The sequence below is a fragment of the Alnus glutinosa genome, chromosome 8, assembly GCF_958979055.1.
Source record: "Alnus glutinosa chromosome 8, dhAlnGlut1.1, whole genome shotgun sequence".
NCBI lineage: Eukaryota > Viridiplantae > Streptophyta > Magnoliopsida > Fagales > Betulaceae > Alnus > Alnus glutinosa.
The window spans coordinates 18014562-18034337 of NC_084893.1; the positions used below are offsets into that span (position 1 = coordinate 18014562).

At 38.2% G+C, this 19776-nt stretch overlaps 1 protein-coding gene across 1 annotated transcript; it reads right to left on the reverse strand.

The window, feature by feature from the left end:
* Positions 1-11652: 11652 nt before the first annotated feature.
* Positions 11653-12168, reverse strand: LOC133876175 (uncharacterized). The gene has a single exon (XM_062314461.1). It carries the CDS (start codon positions 12166-12168, stop codon positions 11653-11655), a length of 516 nt encoding a protein of 171 aa, XP_062170445.1.
* Between the last annotated feature and the right edge of the window lie 7608 nt (positions 12169-19776).

Genomic DNA, 19776 nt, shown 5'->3' on the forward strand with positions numbered 1-19776 from the left:
GATTGCTTTAGTGGAGTTCCCCTTAGTGTTGTGCAAACATCTACCTAAATAAATAAGTAAATACTTGTACGTTTTACTCGCTAGTGCACAAGATCAAAAAGATAGAATAGAGAGCAAGTACGAGATCATTCCCATGAGGATTGGTAAATTATGTTTAAAAAGAATATCCTAAATAACTGAGATAAGTGAGAAGAAATAAAAATATTGATGAGATATAATAAGAAGTAAGGTAAGGCTTCTATATCCACTGTTAATCATACTCAATTAAAATTCACAATGTCAATACTACAATTTATAACTTGATACTTAATGTTTGTCAACCTGAGGGCATGGCATCTACTCCTTAGGCTATTAATCTCCCTAAGCAACAAATTAGGCATGGCATCTATTCTAATTCTTTTCTTTCTCAAAAGAATAGGCATGTAGGCATCTACTTTAATTCTTTTCTTTCTCAAAGGATTAGGCATGTCATCTACTCGAATGTCTTTAAGAAAGCATAAAACTGTGGAGATCGACAAACACATGGAGCCTATGGCATGTTGATTAATCCAAGAACCTATTATGGGAATCTTTTGCTACTTTATTATGCCCAGGACTCGACCATCCAAATTGACATAAATAACAAGTCCATACCACATGCATATGATGGTCAAGCATAAACATATGAGGGATTCAAGAAAACAGAAAATAATCAAGTTAAGCATTAGTATATGAATTGTAGTAAAGGTGCCAATTGGAAACCTTAAAAAGACATGATTAGGGCTTCAATCGAGCCCCAACAAAAGTAATTAACTACAACTAATTTAAACTAAAAAATATATACATACAGAAAATAAAGAAATGAAAAAGGAAAAAAACAGAATCCTTTTTGAAGTAGCCTCCAATTCTTCTTCCAAAGCTTGTGTGTTTTCTCTTCAAATGTTAGAGGCCTATTTATAGGGATTAAAGAATCTCTAGAAGCCCTAAGAATCCTAGAAAAATCGTAAATAGGTCTCCTAGTCCAAATAGAATAAGTACAAGTGATAAGCACTGAATGTTGCACATTCAAGCCCCTTAACTTGCATATGTTAATTCCTTAGCATTGTTATTTGTTTGATTTTGTGTTGTTTTAATGTTTTCAGGTTTTAAATAAAGATGCAATTAATTTCATTAATTTTGGGCTTAAAACACACTTTGAGAAGACCTGGAAGATATGTTTAAGCTTAACCAATCATAATAGAATACCTATATGATGTGGTTAAGTTTAATCAAATCAAGTGAAGGATTAAATCGGAATTTCTCTACTAAGAGTCAAAATCGGATTGGATTCAAATTTGGATTATGCATATGTCTCAGTGTTTGGATCATAACTTTTACGTCAGATATTGGATTGAAATAAAATTGGTGGCGTTGGAAAGCTAATAAAAAATACAACAAATATGTCAGAAATAGCTTTTCCCTAATTCAGAGGTTTACTACAAAAATAGCCCCGCAATAAAAGACCGCAATCCTGGCCGAATTTGGAATCCTTTTCCTACTTGGATTGAAGTTTCAATCTCTTACTTGGACAAGAAGACTCAAGAGACGATTTTTCTGGAATTCCAAGAGCTTCTAGGCCTCTCCTAATCTCTATAAATAGGCCTCTAAACATTGAAGAAAGACACACTGCTACCTAAAGCAAATTCAGAGAAAAACTTCTTGAAGGCTTGAAGAGTTGAAGAGAAGTAATCATGGCAAGAGGCCATTGCAGCAGCGTCATGAGTGGCTAAAAACCTTTGTAGGGTATTGATGTAGCCCTATCCAAGCACAATGGTTTGATTGTATTTTAATTTAGAGAATTTTAGTTTATGCATGTTGGTTGTATAATTATAAGAATTGCTACAATTTGATATTGTTCTTCATCTTTTAAATGCAATTGTTCTTCAATTCATAATCAATATTGGTAGAATTCTTCTCTTTTCTTAGAAAGCTTTTTACCTTTATTGAACTCAAATTATTCTTATTTTCTGTGATTATGAGAATAATGATTATACAACGGGTTTAATTGACATATGATCAAGAGGATTAGATAGGCCATGCCTAGGGAAGACGAATCGTACTACATCCTAGTTTAGTATAATTTAGGTAGACGATTCATGCCAACCAAAGATGGGTTATACTTTTCCATTGATTGTATGTATCCTATTAAAGACGTAGCTAATCTATGCCTAGGGAAGACGGGTCGTACCGCATCTTAGTAGTTAGGTGGACGGTCTGTGCCAACCGAAGATGGATTATACTTATTCTTTAATATGGTAACTTCTTGTTTATTTATAGCATGCATAGAATGAATTTCTCTAATTAAATATGATTAACCATTGATGTGCGGATAGCGGTAAAGTCAATACTCTACTCTTTCTCTCTCTTATATTTCAAATTCACTTTTACGTTTATTTTATGCACTTTAGTTAAATTACAAATTCCATAATCTTTTCTTTAGTTATTTTTAATCTTCACAAACTTGATAGCAATACCCTTGCAGTCCTTGAGGTTCGACACCTTCTCTATAGCCTTATCCTACAAGGATTCGTCCTATTGCGAGTGATTATTTATTATTGATATATTTTGGTAAACAAAAGACCACATCAACAAGTCTTTTCCTTTTTTCTGAAATTCCAACCTAAGTAGGAATAGGATTCCAAATTCGTACAGGTTTGTAGTCTTTTATTGCGGGGCGATTTTGGCATAGTAAATATCTGAATTAGGAAAAACTTATTTCTGACATATATGTTACATTTTTTATTATCCAACGCCACCAATTTCAATGCAATCCGATACTCGACCAAAAAGTTATGATTAAAATACAAAGACATGCTCATTCTGGATTCTTTTCAAAAATAACGGATTTTGCCGACTTCTCTTTTCTTAAATTCAAAATTGATTTGGAGTTGAATCTTTCCAAAAGTGAGTTTGCCGACTTCGTTATAATCATGGAATTTGATGGATTTTCTTCCAAAACTTGTAAAATAGAAGAAAACACAAAAACAATACAAAACATCAAACTATAACAAAACTAAGAGCTTAACATATGTAAATAAAGGAGCTTGAATGTGTAATACTCAACACTTATCACTTGGTGTAACGACCCGTTTTTTACAAAAAGGCGTAAGTAATTATATCTGGATAATTACGTATCATTACTACTTCAGAGACGATAAATCTCACAGCGGAAAATATGAATATCTTTTTCTTTTCTTTTTTTCTTTTAAACTAACAGGGACAATTCTCTTTCAACATATATATAAAGCTTTGACTGAAATACCTTGATTTGCATTATAAAAAGGTCTTACAAATAAATACACACAAAAGCGATAACAAAAGAGCCACATACGGCTCGTATCCTACATAATTGTAGTCATATTACAACCAAAATATAAAACATAAGTTGTTTAGGAAGTGCATAAAGTGAAACCTAATATCAACATAGAAGATAGACTATTCAGCAAGTCCATCACAAAAGGGAGACCTTAGACAGTCTCATCTATGAAATCAGGATCATCAATGGGATCCTGATAATCCTAATACTCATCAGTGTCAGTACCTACACAATCATCTATAAGATGGTAGTTATTACCACAAACCCATAGCTCCATATGTGAGCTAACTGTCATTCAATAATACCAATGGATTATGCGTTATTTAAGGAACAGAGATAACATAATGATGTAGTGACAGTTTTCTATGCAAAGTTTAACAGTTCAATATAGTTATTGCACTCCTCTCGTTTAGAACTGCTACCCGTCAATGCGCCTTATTTGAGACGTTCGACGACGTGTCTTAAAGAGTATGTTCCACGTCACTCTACTAGCACTTTGAGAGCCGTTAACTCCAAAATAATTATTAGGGTTTTCGGTTTCAGGCACTATTCCCATCCTGAACCTTTAGGAAACGTTGCTCCCAATATTAATAGGTTGATTATTCACAGTATGCAATAATCAGTCATACACATCCAATTAAAATAAAACATAAACACAACACTATTGAAATCCAGTACTACCCTTAGTAAGTAATTTATACTTACAGTCATTTGCTTCCACGGGGTCCACAAAAATATCAACTTCAGGATTATATTCATGAAATACTAGATTAGCAAATAGTGCTAAGAAAATTATTATTTATAACTATCGCTTCTAGTCCTTTATTACATGGAACCCTTATTTGTTTGGATATTTCAATAACTACATTTTATTTACAACCTTATAATTTTTTACATTTTGAACCTATAACTTCCCTGTTCTTGGCACTACAATAAATAGGTACATACATATGTATTCTATGTAGTGCACCATACCAATATCTATATATATATACACAAATAACAGCAGTAATTACATATATATATTTACATACATTCATATCAAGAGTATATATATATATATATATCATTTTTAGTACTTAGTTGTATTCTTTCATTCTTTTGATACAACTTAATCACCCAATCACGGCACTACCCGAACACACACTTACTACAAAGCATCTTTGGCATTTACCCACATGTTTCACTCTAACCTCCTTTAATTCTCTTCATTGTTTTCCACTCAATTATGTACACTAACATCGACTCACCCACTGCCACTCACACCCACCTTTTATCAAACACTAACAGCATGTGCATATCTAAAATAGGCCCACATGTTTACTACACATGCATACACACGGCTTCCACAACAAAGTGCACAGCATATATATACATTTTCTCTTAATCCTACACATGCACGTTTCACCAAAAAACACAACACACGTCTATCTAAAATACACCCTCATGCAGTACTTTACACATAAACACACACCTATACACTATCACAGCGCACACGTCTCTTTCTTTTTGAACAGATCACACACACGGACACACTTTTCTATTTTATGAAAACACACCTTTTCTATTTCAGCACCTTATACACGTCCACAACACATACACCTATTACTCATTCATACTTTCCAACTCACACACGTTAAAGTTTCAGTTTTTAGCACTTTAGTTCTGTTTCATCACAGCACACACATGTTTTGGTCCAATACAGCACACACATACCATATCTCGGTTCTGCTATACACACAAACACACACACACACACACATATATATATATAATCAAACATGCCTATCACTCTTTCACCTAAACATTTATCTAAATATACATATCATGTTATTTTTTCTGTTTTAGGAAGCTTACCAGTTCCTTCTTGGATGAAATAAGTGCTGCACTTATCCCTTTTTCTGCTGCTGTCAACCGGATTCAACAGGTCTCTAGTGACCATATAAAAGAGAAACAAGTGAGGGCAAGATTATATGGTGTAAAAGAGAGGATTCCTCTGTTCAACTAAGTAAAGAGAGAACCTACTGCAGAGTGTGAAAAGCCAGGAGTTGCTGTTCGAAAATTGAAGGTTGGATTGAGAGTTCAAGTTGAGCTCTTCTCTGTCTTTTAAAAGTTACTGACCGAATGAGTGAGGAAGGAAACTAAAACTGAGTATCATAATTCATTTTTCTATTGTATACCGAACCCACAGTGAAGGAACAAGGTACAAGGTGTATTCACTTGTTCTCAAAAACTTCAAACAGCAAGGAGAAGAGGAAAGTAAAACAGAGAATTGAAGTTCTTTTTTTTTTTGTTTGTTTTGCTACTAGCCGGTTCATATTACAATGAAGAAAAGACGTGTACCAATCTCTGAACTCTTCTCCATGTCTCAATAGCAGAAACGATAAGGAATGGATAGTTTCTTTCCTGGTTTTTCTGCTATAACCGAAGGCAGGGAAGGTTGCAGAAACTTCAATACAAGGATGGAGTTTCGGTTGATCTTTCTGAAAATGGCTAAAGCTTGTATTCATATCTATAGAGAACGTGAGGGGTCTAGATTCACTTAAGCAAAATGATCTATGGTTAGGGAGCAAACAAGTGTTCGATGAAGACTTGATTAGGATAGAAAACCATCATTAGTTTTCCTAAATATCTCTTATCCCTTCAAACTATAATTTAAATTCCAACTAATTGAGCTAACTAACTACTTTCCGGTTCCACCAGAACTAAGACCTCTCTTACTCATTTTTAAACTCAGATATCACTCCAAAATATCCTATTAGCAATGATGATTACTTAACAGAAATATCACTTCCAGCTATGCGTACAATACTGTTCACTCAGTAACTTCATATCAGTTAACACCATGCCTTCCTAACTAACTAGTTCCTGTTATTGATCCTGCCGTGTCTATGGGATGAGCTGGGTTTAGTTCTACATAAGCAGAATTTTGTTGTATTTATGATGATGATTCTCCTATATATGATACCTTAACAGTTGGTGCTTCTTACCGAGTCTACTTAAGCTGGAAAAATTGGTGGCTCTAGGAGCCATCTTCTTTATGTTGGTGTTTATTAAAATCCGGGTGGTCACATATATATATCACTCAAACATATATATATAACATACCTTATAAGTAGAACTTCTTACATGAACTAATTAAACACATCTATATATATGTAGATCAATTAAGTATAATATTCTCACACGTGCATATCACGTTTATAAAAAGATATATACTCATATACATGCATTAACTAAACTTTCATTTACCTAACATTTCAATACATTTTTATTTTAAGCAATTTTTTTTTTTCTTTTTGGACATTACATCCCACCCCCCTTAACAGAATTTCGTCCCCGAAATTTAATTTCTAACATTCATGTTTAGAAAACAATTCTACTTATTTAGAATTAATAAGTACTTACCTAATCGCCTTCTGTATCACTAAAGACTTGCTCATGAGGTACTACAAGAATCTCATCTCTAGCATCATCTAGAGCTAGACCACCAGGTTGCAACTCATCATGTTGTTCCGGAACATAAAGAGGAGGGTAATCCGCTGGACCGCCCCATCCATACTCATTATGCATCTGGACCATAATGGCTATCATAAGCTCGTTATTTGCTAGATTGTTTTCTATTGCTTGCTGCATCCAAAAATACTCATCTATGGGGTTATACTCTCTTACTCCAGGTATAGGATCCCTGGCCTCGTACTCTACCTCTGACTCAACTGTAGACATAGTGTCATCAGGACTACCTATATTATCTTCCTCAGCTGGTTTCCCTAATGGATCCATATGCTCAAGTCTCCTAAAAAGATAATAGTATCAGGCCATATACATATAAATCACAGTTGTAAATCATACACACATAGCAAGTATTTCACAATAATACTGCAAGGATTTCCAAACCTCAAAACAAATATGGATATTTATTTCTCATATCATGTTCAAGCTCCTATGACGCTTCCTCTATGTTGTGATTTTGCCAAAGGATGTTAACCAAGGGAATGGTCTTCGTTCTGAGCTTTTGTTCCTTGTGGTCGAGAATTTGAATTGGCATTTCTTCGTACTAAAGATCTTCTTGTATTTGAAAGTTCAAATTCGACAATGTGCAATGGGTCATGTACATGCTTCCTCAGGGTGGATACGTGGAATACATCATGCACTCCAGATAGAGTGGGAGGTAGACGAATTTTGTATGCCACTGGGCCAACTATCTTGGTCACTTCAAAAGGACCAATAAATCTCGGGCTCAGTTTTTCCTTCTTGCCAAAACGCATCACCCCTCTCATTGGTGAAACTTTTAAGTATACAAGATCACCAACGTCAAATTCCAACTTACGATGGTGCTTGTTTGTGTAGCTCTTCTACCTGCTCTGAGCGTCAGCATCCTCTTCCGGATAAGTGTGGTTGTGTCCTTTGTGTCTTGTATGAATTTTGGCCCAACCAGTTGTCTCTCGCCAACCTCATCCCAATACAATGGGGATCTACACTTACGTCCATAGAGAGCCTCATATGGTGCCATACCAATAGTCAATTGATAACTATTGTTATAAGCAAACTCAACTAAAGGTAGATATTTAATCCACTTATCTTTAAAGTCAAGTACACATAGCCTCAACATGTCTTCCAATGTCCGATAGTTCTTTCAGTCTGCCCGTCAGTCTGAGGGTGATAAGCAGTGTCGATGTTCAACTTTGTGCCCATTGCTTCATGTAGGCATGTCCAGAATCGAGAAGTGAATCTAGGGTCTCTGTCTGACACAATAAAGGCAGGTATCCTGTGTAATCTGACGATCTCTCTTATGTATAGCTCAGTCAACTTCAGCACTGAATCCGTAATGTGGAACGGAATGAAATGAGCACTCTTGGTAAGTCTGTCAACAACCTCCCAAATGGAATCTTGGCCATTGAAGGCTTTCGGTAAACCTACCACAAAGTCCATGGCAACCTGATCCCACTTCCATTCTGGAACACTGAGGGGTTGAAGTAGTCCTGCAGGTCTTTGATGTTCAGCTTTCACTTGTTGACATACATGGCATTGGACCACATATTCAGCAATATCACACTTCATGCCATGCCACCAGAATTTCTTCTTCAGATCTTGGTACATCTTAGTATTCCCTGGATGTATAGTATACTTAGTCTTGTGAGCTTCATCAAAAATGTCCCTCTTCAACTCAGCATCATTAGGTATAACTGTTCTGGCGTCTCCAGTTCTCAACAGATCATCATTCATGAAGTGGAATCCAGGGGCTTCACCTTGATTAGCTTTCTCCATGAGTTCTTGTAGTTCCAGATTGTTTTCTTGAGCAACCTTAATCCTATCAGAGGTTAAGGGTTGAATTACAAGTGTTGCATGGGTGGCCTGCTCTTCAATTGGAGTGATATCCAGCTGAATCCTTCCCAATTGCTGAGCAAGTAGATCAGGAGTAGATAAATCATTAAGGATACCACCCTGAAACTTCCTACTCAAGGCATCAGCAACAACATTCGCTTTCCCCGAGTGGAAGAGAATGTAGCAATTGTAGTCTTTAATAAGCTCTAGCCATCTCCGCTGCCTCATGTTCAATTCCTTCTGCTTAAAATTGTACTTCAGGTTCTGATGGTCGGTGTAGATTTCAACCTTCTCTCAAAACAGATAGTGCCTCTAGATCTTCAAGGCATATACTATTGCTGCAAGCTCTAGGTTGTGTGTAGGATAATTTCGTTCATGATTCTTCAATTGCCTAGATCCATAGGCAATTACCCTACCTTGCTACATGAATACGCAACCTAGTCCTTTGAGAGATGCGTCTCTATAAATGACAAATTTCTCAGATTCTATGGGAAGAGTAAGGACAAGTGCAGACACTAACCTTTGCTTAAGTTCTTGGAAGCTTACTTCACATTCTTCATCCCAGGCAAAGTGAGCGTTTTTCTTTGTTAGAGGGGTGAAGGGACTCGACAGTTTAGAGAATCCCTCTACAAATCTTCGATAGTGTACAGCCAGTCCCAAGAAACTTCAGATCTCATGGACATTTGTTGGGCGCTCCCAATTTGTTACCACTTCAATCTTGCTTGGATCAACAACTATCCCATCCCTTCATATTACGTGGCCCTGAAATTAGACTTCTTCCAACCAAAACTCACACTTCTTGAGTTTAGCATAAAGCTTCTTCTCTCTCAGAATCCCCAATACTGTCTTCAGATGCTCTCCATGATCTTGGTGATTGGTGGAATAAACTAAAATGTTATCTATGAACACGACTACAAACCAATCAAGGTACATGTGAAATACCCGGTTCATTAAGTCCATGAATACAGATGGCGCGTTAGTCACCCCAAACGGCATAACCAAAAATTCATAATGGCCATACCGTGTGCGTATTGCCGTCTTTTGGATGTCTTCTTCTTTTACCTTGAGCTGATGGTACCCTGATCGCAGATCAATTTTCGAGAAAACTGTGTCTTCCTTGAGTTGGTCAAAGAGATCGCCAATCCTAGGTAAAGGATATTTTTTTTTTATCATCACCCGATTCAGCTCGTGATAGTCTATACGTAATCGCATAGAACCATCCTTCTTCCTGACAAATAGCACTTGCGCTCCCCATGGTGAGACACTAGGGCGTATGAAACCCCGGTCTAGTAACTCTTGCAGCTGCTGCTTTAGTTCTTTTAATTCTGCTGGCGCCATTCGGTAGGGAGCCTTCTGAATGGGTTGGGTTCCTAGCAACAAGTCGATGGTGAATTCAATCTCATAGTCAGGTGGTAACCCTGATGAGATTTCAGCAAAGACGTCGGGGTAGCCGCTCACTACTGGTATGTCTTCTAGCTTTTTCTCCACTTCTAGTTTAGCTTTCACATAAGCTAGAAATGCCGGTGCGCCTTTTCTAACACTTCTACTTGCTTGGATTACGGAGAGAAGTGGCGGAGTAGCTCGTACTCGGGATCCATGGAATATGAACTCCTCTTCATTAGGGGGTCGGAAAATAATTTCCTTCCTTCTACAATCAATACTAGCATAATATTTTGACAACCAATCCATTCCTAGAATGATATCAAATCCTAGCTGATGTGTGTTTTAATGAGTACTCGCAAGCGCACGAATCGTTTGCAATATAGTGTGTGCAAGTGCGAGGTCGAATCCACAGGGAAATGGTCAAATATTGGTGTCTTGTTTAATCAACCTCATTTTAACCTAGTACCAAAGGTTTGAGGATTGATTCAAGAGCAAAAGACTAAATAAAAGAGATGAACTGAAATATGCAAATTAAAAGAAACTAAGGCTAAGGAATCTACCAAACTAAATCCAACAACTTACACTATTGGTTTCCACTTGAACACCCAAAGAACATTAAGCTTAAGGTGTCATTCAAGTTTCTCAACCACATACTCTAGAACCATTAAATGAATCCAACTCAAAGATAAATCACAAAGAGTACCCATTTGAAATCAAATCATCCAATTTATCCATTTAGTGAACAAATCACAATGGATATCATCATTCAAACCGATAAAACAATGTATCCATCGGTTGAAACACATTAAATGTCCTATATCTACCATCAACCACATTCATTGCAAAAGATAAAGCATTTAAATGAATGGAACTTGAACAACAAATATGATATATCATTAAATGTGCAAGTAGTATAACAAGAGTATGAGTGTCATCAATGGAAAGGTTTCATCCTTAACCTTAGTTGAGGTTACTAGCCTTCCATGACTAAGAATACCACAAGAAAATGAAGAACAACCATGGAAATAAAAGAAAAGCTTTACAAAGAGAAAGTGTCTAAGAACAAAAGCTACTGGAATACACTACAAAATGCACGAAATTAAACCTATCTACTGTTCTCTGAACTCCCCAACAAGGAGGCATGGCTATGGCTTTTATAGAAGGAAATTAGGGCTAGAAACCCATGTAAAATGACTCCTCTAACCCCCTCTAGGGTTCCTCTCTTGCTAGAGACAACCAAGGTCATGAAACCAACGTGTTCTGCTGCGAAAATCAGAGGCAGAACTGCTTTTTGTCATGGAGAAGCTCCTGATTAGGTGTTCTGGCGCGCTTCTGTAAAAGTAAGTTCTGGGAATTTTCGATCGATCGAATAAAAGTCGATCGATCAACTTCGGGCAATTCCACATGAATTTTTCCATTCCTCACTTATTGACCTACAACACATAAAAACACAAAAACTAACCAAAGCATCAGAAAATAACAAGGCTAAAGGTCTAACTAATGTAAATCAAGGGGTCCAAATACACAATATTTGGCACTCATCACTAGCATTTGGAACACAACTAAGTTTGCAGGTAAAGTCCTCTTCCCTATAATTATTGGGCAATCTTTTACTGACTTCTTATCACATCACTAGCAGGAGTAATCACATTTATGTTTTGTTCTAAGGGTTGGGTGTTAATACCGCAAAGCTTAACATATGTGGATGATATGAACGACTGCATAGCTCCAGAATCAAAAAGAGTGCATGCTAGACTACCGAACAAAGGGACAGTACTTGTCACTACATCTGCAAATCCTTCTTCATCATCGACTCCTCCAGGTGTAAGTGAATATACCCGAGCTTGAGCAGGGTATTGTTGCTGAGATCCTCCTCCTTGTGGCCTTGATCCTCCGGCAGTGTTCATAGGGCAATCTCTGATGAAGTGTCCGGTTTTCCCGCTTTTGAAACAACTCGAGTTTCCCGATCGACAGTCTCCTCCATGCAACTTACCACATTTAGTGCAGGGGGTCGTCTGATTTCTACGTACAGGTGGAAAGCTCTTCCCTACAGAGGGCCTAGAGCCGCTTCCCATTGCTGACCTCTTTGTAGGGTATGAGGTCTGTTGCTTTGACCGCTTCTTCATGTCGTAGGCTGCTGCTGATTCACCAGTCTAGCATAATCTTTAATTTCATGACAAAGAACTCGTTCCTTGACTTGAGGGATCAGGCCATTCTCAAACCGCTCCACCTTAGATTCTTAATCTGGAATTAGAGTGAGGGCAAACCTAGCTAACTCCATGAACCTCGTAGAATATTGTTCCATGGACATGCTGCCCTGAACAAGGTTCTGGAATTTGATAGCCCGAAGCTGCCTCTGAGCCCTTGGGAAAAAGCACCTATTATATTATGTCTGGAACATTTCCCAAGTAATAATGGTTTCGTTTCTCGGTCCCCGATAGTAATATCTTTTTTGAACTCCACCATCGTCCGGCTTCGCCTGTTAGATTCAGTGTGATATACCGTACTTTCTGTTCATCAGTGTAGTCGAGGGTGTCAAATAGCATATCGATCTCTGTAAGCCATGCTTCCGCTGCGTTGGGTCCATCATTACCATCAAATGATCGGAAGCGGTGGCTTGAGAAATCTCGAATGGAGCACCCTAGGTGTTCGACTTGTTCTATAGGCCGTGGAATTCTTGAAACCGCTTCGGCGAACTACCTAGTAGTTTTAGCCATGAATTATGCCAAAACAGGATGGTTTCCATCATGAAATGGTGGAGGTGGAGGCGGAGGCGGAGGCAGGGTTTAAACTCTCCACCCTCATCATCGCGATGATCTGTCTCATGATTGAGATCGCATGGAGGTCAGTGTCTAGGAGGCATGATGCTGTCACCAAAACATTTATTATCTATATACATCATAAATTTGCACTGATAGAATCTAAAAGAATTCACATCAGTATTTATCACATATACTTCAAAGAAGGTAAGTTTAACAATTTTATCCTTAGGGTATTATTACATTTTTTCTTCATTAATCAACTATCACACATGTTGAATTAGTAGATTATTTATAATTTCAAACAAAGATAATTTTTTATTTTAAAGCTCTTGTCACTCCTAAACTTCTAAGGGTCGGTCTTTAAGGCACTCAGAGCAAACTACTCTGATACCATACTGTAACGACCCGCTTTTTACAAAAAGGCGTAAGTAATTGAAAAATTATTAGACTTCCAATTTTAACAAGTATGTGTGAGCAGTGTGCAACAAAATATTAAATGCGGAATTAAAGGAGACAAATGTTTTGTTGACGAAGTGGAAACTCAATTAAGAGAAAAACCACTCCGGGGCACCAAACCCAGGATATCCACTATTCAGAAGACAAGACTAGATACAAAGTAGTAACACTCACATACCCCTGATGCAGTGGTCGTACCTTGCTCTCTAACGTGTAACCCAACACGAACGCCTCCCAACCAGGTCTCCTACCTGAAGGCGTCTTCAACGGAATCCTTTACCTTATGGCCAACCCCTAAGATAGACTTCACAGCTGATCAAATCACACACTGGCAAAAGCTAGAGAGCTAGTAGATCTTCAATATCTCCCTAAACACCCTCTCTAAGCTATAAGGAATTCACCACCGAATTATATGTTGAATGCATGCCTAAAACCCCTTATTTATAGGGTTTAGAAGCCCTAATTTGAGTAAAAAACGGAGTTTGTGTCACGCGCGTCCGTACGGGAGCCTTGGCCGTCCGGATAGGCAACTTTTTCCTTGTCCGAAAAGTAACTCTAAAATTTTTGCAGGGCCGTCCGGACGCCAGATGTTTCAGTACAGACGCTTCTATTGGCCGTCCGGATGCTCAATTTACTGCATTTTTTCTAAACTTTCCAACGACGCCAATTTCGTCCCAATCCGATATTTGAGAAAAATGTTATGACCGAAATACCAGAGGGTGTCCGGACAGCTTGACCGAGCGTCCGAACGGTCAACTGCAACGGCCTTTCCAAAATAGCACTGAAAGCTTCCATAACAAGGCCGCGTCCGGACGGTTGCACTTCGGCTGCATGTAATTACCATAATAAGGCTTTGAACGTCCAGACCCTGAAAGGTGATGTTCGGACGGTTGAACTGGTTCAAGCAATTTCCATATATGAAGCTTGATCGTCCGGACCATGAAGACTGACGTATGGACGATCGAACTTTGTATGCACGTCTTGCCTTATAGAGGATATCGTCCGGACTGGATCACACATCGTCCAGATAGTTACAGTTGTCTTCCCATAACTGTGTTTTGAGTAAAAAACCCTAATGCTTGTCAAACACTGAATGGCGTCCAGAAGGTATAACCATGTCGTCCGGATGGATGCACTGGAACACTGGGATCTTCTCGAACGCTGAAGAGCATCTGAACGATTTGCCATTATGTCCGAACAGATGCAACCTTGAACTGTTCGAAGCTTCTAGACATTGATGGGCAGGTCTAGACAGGAAGTTCTTGCCGTCCGGACGGATGATGCTTTAGACTGATGTGCGTCCGGACGGTATGACACGTCGTCTGGACGGCTGACAGGGAACCGAAATAAACTTCCTTGAAAACTTCACAGAAACTTCTTGAAGAACATAGCTGAAGAGTAGACTCTGGATAAAGCAGCATCCCTGTGAAAGCAGCAACATTACATATAAGTGATTTTGTCCAACAGAATGCAGCCAACACAAAAACTAACAAACTCCCCCTTTGGCCATTTTAGGACAAAAATCACTTCACCGGTTAAAAATACAATCCCGGTCCAAATCAAAAATTATTCCCCCTTTTTGTCACAAAGGGGCAAAGGGTAAAACAGAGTAATGAGAAAAACCACACAACAATTACTCCCCCTCAATGTCTCAGAAGTACAAGGGTAAACAGAGTAATAATATCCACGACAAAAAACATTCTAAAATACAAAACAATAGGAAAATAGAGAGAAGTTTGCAAGTGGCCCAAAAGAGAGGAACAGAAATCCTCCAAGTACCAAATCCTGTTGATCCATTGAAATCAAGTAATGGAGAGAAATCGGTAAAAGCTGGATTTGTACTACTTCGGCTTCTAGCTCTGGAAGCCGGGAACCATGGACTGAAAAATCTTCAATCTCTTGATTTTGCAAAGCCTAAAACTAGTTAACCATAGATTGACATCCTCTAAGCAACTGGTCTGCAAAGATAACTGAGGAGATTCACCACTGAACCTCTGACTGATGCAGAATCTGAGGGAATGCTACGGAAGGCTCTGCATGAGCTGGGGGGAAAAAGCTTATCTTAAATCCTGAGACCCTTGAAAATTTTGGACACATGACTTCAAACAAAATTAATTTTTCAAAGGATGCATCTGTCAAACACTATACTGGGAGCTGCTGGATGTCGTATTCCTGAACCAAAACCAATCATAAATATCTCCAAAAATACCATTAGATCCTGTTAGTTCCAAAAATAATGTGGTATTTAGGAAGGCTGTCAAATGGATACCAAAGAGAAATATAAGCAATGCAGCTACTCATAAGGCATAAATATATCAAGATCAGCCCAACACACAGACAGAAAAGGATTTTCATACACCCTATCTCAAAAGAATATCCCAACAAATATTCCAATATTCTTAAAGCACAAAAACTTAAAAGAATAACGGAAGACACAATGAAGATCATGGGATGAGAAGAGATGTGCAAAGAATGCCAAAATCACTGGAGAAATCCATGAGAAAAACACACAACATGACATGATAAAAATGCAGAGATGTGTGTATGGCAGAGAAAGAGAAGCAAGTCTTAAACCTATAGAGATCCTGTTCGGACGTGTCACTTAACTGTCCGGATGGCAACTGCTAGGTCAGCATATGGCAAGACTGCTCTCATCTGGACGTAAGAATAGATCCGTCCGAACACTTCACACTGAAAATCTGAAACTTTAGGAAAATTTTGCAGAAAAATATTTTTCCAAGAGTTAGCTTCAAAACACGCATGTATAATCAACTGATAAAACAGTCAAATAGCATTGCAAAAATATGCAAAGATATAAATGAGAGTTAAGTATTCAATAAGCACAAATTTCCCTGTAGATAGAAATTTTAAATAGTTTACTCAACTCATGCAATGCGTGTGTGTGTGTGAAGACTTTTCCCATAAGGTATGACTTTCACTGATATGACAAAAAGCAACCAAGTTTTCTAGACAAGAGAGAAAATCAGTGAAAGATTAGTCAAAAGTCAAACCTTATTCAGTACTAGGGCCTAGCCACCCTCATCTGATACACTCCCCCTAAGATGCAGCATCCAATTGGTTTACTTGTACCATGAAGGATAAGGCATATTTTAGCACATAAGCAGAAAATATACATATATCGCGTAGAATTCATAAAGGTAACTGCTTGATTCTTTTGATGCTGCAACCTAGAGAGAACGATAGAATTTTTAGGTTCTAGGTTTAACTAGCATTTGGTCAATTTAGCCATCTTATCAAAACCTCTTCTCTTATCTAGAATTTCTAGAAGCAAAAAGTCAGAAAAGGAAAAGATGTACCTTAGAGGAGTCTTGGATAGTGCACATTTTCATCGCATGAGGAAAGTAACTATCTATCATTAAGATGCAACAGGAAAACTTAGCAGATATCATGCATAAACTCTCAATCATATATAAACATATTTAATCAACGCACAATGAACTGAGATATCAAGCAAAAACACATACATTATCTGAAAAGCTATCAAGAGAAAAAAATAAAAGTCAGCATCTTCTCCCCCTTTTTTTTTATGTTTTTTTTTTTTGTTGAAAACCAATAAATAGAAAAACAACAAAGACATGCTTATAGATAAGGAAATGACATCTAATCCCAGCATGTAAGGCAAAACCAAACCTGTCCTCATGGAGAGAGGTTTAGAAATACCAAGACAGAAAAGCAACTGCCCGACGTGCTTTAATTGTCATCCCCAAAAGAATATCTGCAGATGTTTCTCAAGACAACAAGAGAGAAATATGGGGGATAAAATAAACAGTTCCTCAAACAGAATGCAATGCATGAATAAGATATGACAAGATAGACAATGCAATGCAAACATACCTGACATGCACTAGGATTTAGGAACCAAAATCCTAGGCATGGGAGATATCACCTACTAGGTGAGTCGACTCCCCCTCAAGGGGTGAATGGTCTCATCCTTCTTAACCCATACATGCTTAACCCGTGGAGATGGTTTGCGGGTCATGTCCATGTTGGCCATACTCATGAGCATACCTTGTATTAGGCTCAGCAATCCTTCATAGCCATGGCTGCCATTGGGCTTCTGCGGCTTTCTCTTGTAGCGCCTAGATTTGTTCTTCTTTGGTTTGTCACTCTGATTGGCAGGAACAAACTTCTGCTGATGTCGTGGAGCCTGAAGAGCCATCAGAGGTGTAGCTCTTGTTGGTAGCTTCCTCTGAACCTTCAATTTCTGGAGCTGTGGACATTTGGGTCGGATGTGACCGATGATGCCGCAGTGATGACAGGTGGGCAAGCTTCTTTTGTTTGAATGCTTCTTGACATTCTCTACAGAATTATGGTTAGCATTCTTACAAATAACATTGTCCTTACCTTTTATATGTCTCCTATGCAGAGGGACATATTTTGCTGAGGAAGAATCTTCAACTTCACTTTTCCTCAGAGCATCCTGCTTAATCCAAGGCCTGTGGGATTTCAAAAAATAACAATTTGGCCTAATATGACCAATCTTTCCACAATTATGACAAGTAGGGACAAATTTACCACGAGCTTGTGTACCTGTATCTTTGGATTTTGGCTTCACATGATTATTTAAGCAAGAATTTTCTAAACAAGCTGTATTTACTATCATAGGCATAATATTTAATTCAGAATCAGAAGCATGTGAAGTAGAAGTACTCGTATCATCAACAGTTAAAGCAGGCTTGTTAGAAATATCTGAATGAATACAAAGCATGCTCTTCAAATTATCACTCAAGAATTTTTTCAAGAGATCCTCAGATTCTTTTAATTTATTCTCAAGTGTATCAATAATGTTAAATAGCATGGTATTCTCAAATCTCAAAGAGTCAATCAAAGCATGTGATTCAGATAATTGTACAATCAAAGACTATTTTTCTTGCTTCACATTTTTGAGCTCTTTTGGGGAAACAATTTTATCTATTTTAGCAAAAACTTTAGAGAGTTCAATATCATAATTTTCTTCAGATAACTGAGAGAAATCTATGATAAAAGGTGTAATCAAAAAAATAGAAGTCACAAGAGATGAGGATCACACTCAGGAAATAAATCCTAAACAAAGTGTACCCGCTCTCATACCAATTGAAAAATTATTGGACTTCTAATTTTAACAAGTGTGTGTGAACAGTGTGCAACAAACTATTAAATGCGGAATTAAAGGAGACAAATATTTTGTTGACGAAGTAGAAACTCAATTAAGAGAAAAATCACTCCGGGGCAGCCAAACCCAGGATATCCACTATTCAGAAGACAAGACTAGATACAAAGTAGTAACACTCACATACCCCTGATGCAGTGGTCGTACCTTGCTCTCTAACGTGTAACCCAACACGAACGCCTCCCAACCAGGTCTCCTACCTGAAGGCGTCTTCAATGGAATCATTTACCTTAGGGCCAACCCCTAAGATAAACTTCACAGCTGATCAAATCACACACTGGCAAAAGCTAGAGAGCTAGCAGATCTTCAATATCTCCCTAAACACCCTCTCTAAGCTATAAGGAATTCACCACCGAATTCTGTGTTGAATGCATTCCTAGAACCCCTTATTTATAGGGTTTAGAAGCCCTAATTTGAGTAAAAAACGGAGTCTGTGGCATGCGCTTCCGGACGGGAGCCTTGGCCGTCCGGACGGGCAACTTTTTCCTTGTTCGAAAAGTAATTCTAGAATTTTCGCAGGGCCGTCCGGACGCCATATGTTTCCGTCCGGACGGAGGCCATTTGGACAATTCTATTGGCCGTCCGGACACTTAATTTACATCATTTTTTCTAAGCTTTCCAACGACGCCAATTTCGCCCCAATCCGATTTTTGAGTAAAAAGTTATGACCAAAAAATACTGGAGGGTGTTCGAACGGCTTGACCGAGCGTCCAAATGGTCAACTGCAACAGCCTTTCCAAAATAGCGCTGAAAGCTTCCATAACAAGGCCACGTCCGGACGGTGTTGCCCTAGCGTCCAGACGGTTGCACTTCGGCTGCACGTAATTACCATAATAAGGCTTTGAGTGTCCGAAACCTGAAGGGTGATGTTCGGATGGTTGAACTGGTCATGCAATTGTAATACCCGGGAAAAACACCATACTTAAGTTATTGTCACATAAATTAAAATACGTGCATGCATAAGTATAAGGCTTAAGAATTATTATTAGTGTAATAAAATTATATATTTATGCATGTAGAGAGTTGGATTAGTAAAAGTTATTGATCAAAGCCGATCGAGCAACTCTGAAATCGATCGAGCGACTTTGGAAGCAATGTCGATCGATCGAATAGTGGATAGATCGAGCGACTTAAAATTTACGAGTAAATAGAATAGATCGAGCGACTTTATGGTCGATCGAGCGATTATGGGTCGATGTTGATCGAGCGGCTAATTTTCGATCGAGCGACTTTAAGCAGTGCAGCGCAGTTTCCGTTGAACAACGAGGATCAATTTTCAACCATTGATTTTTGGATCCACACCTTGCTCTTAGGACCACACGATCATACCTCCTTTTAGTTAGTCT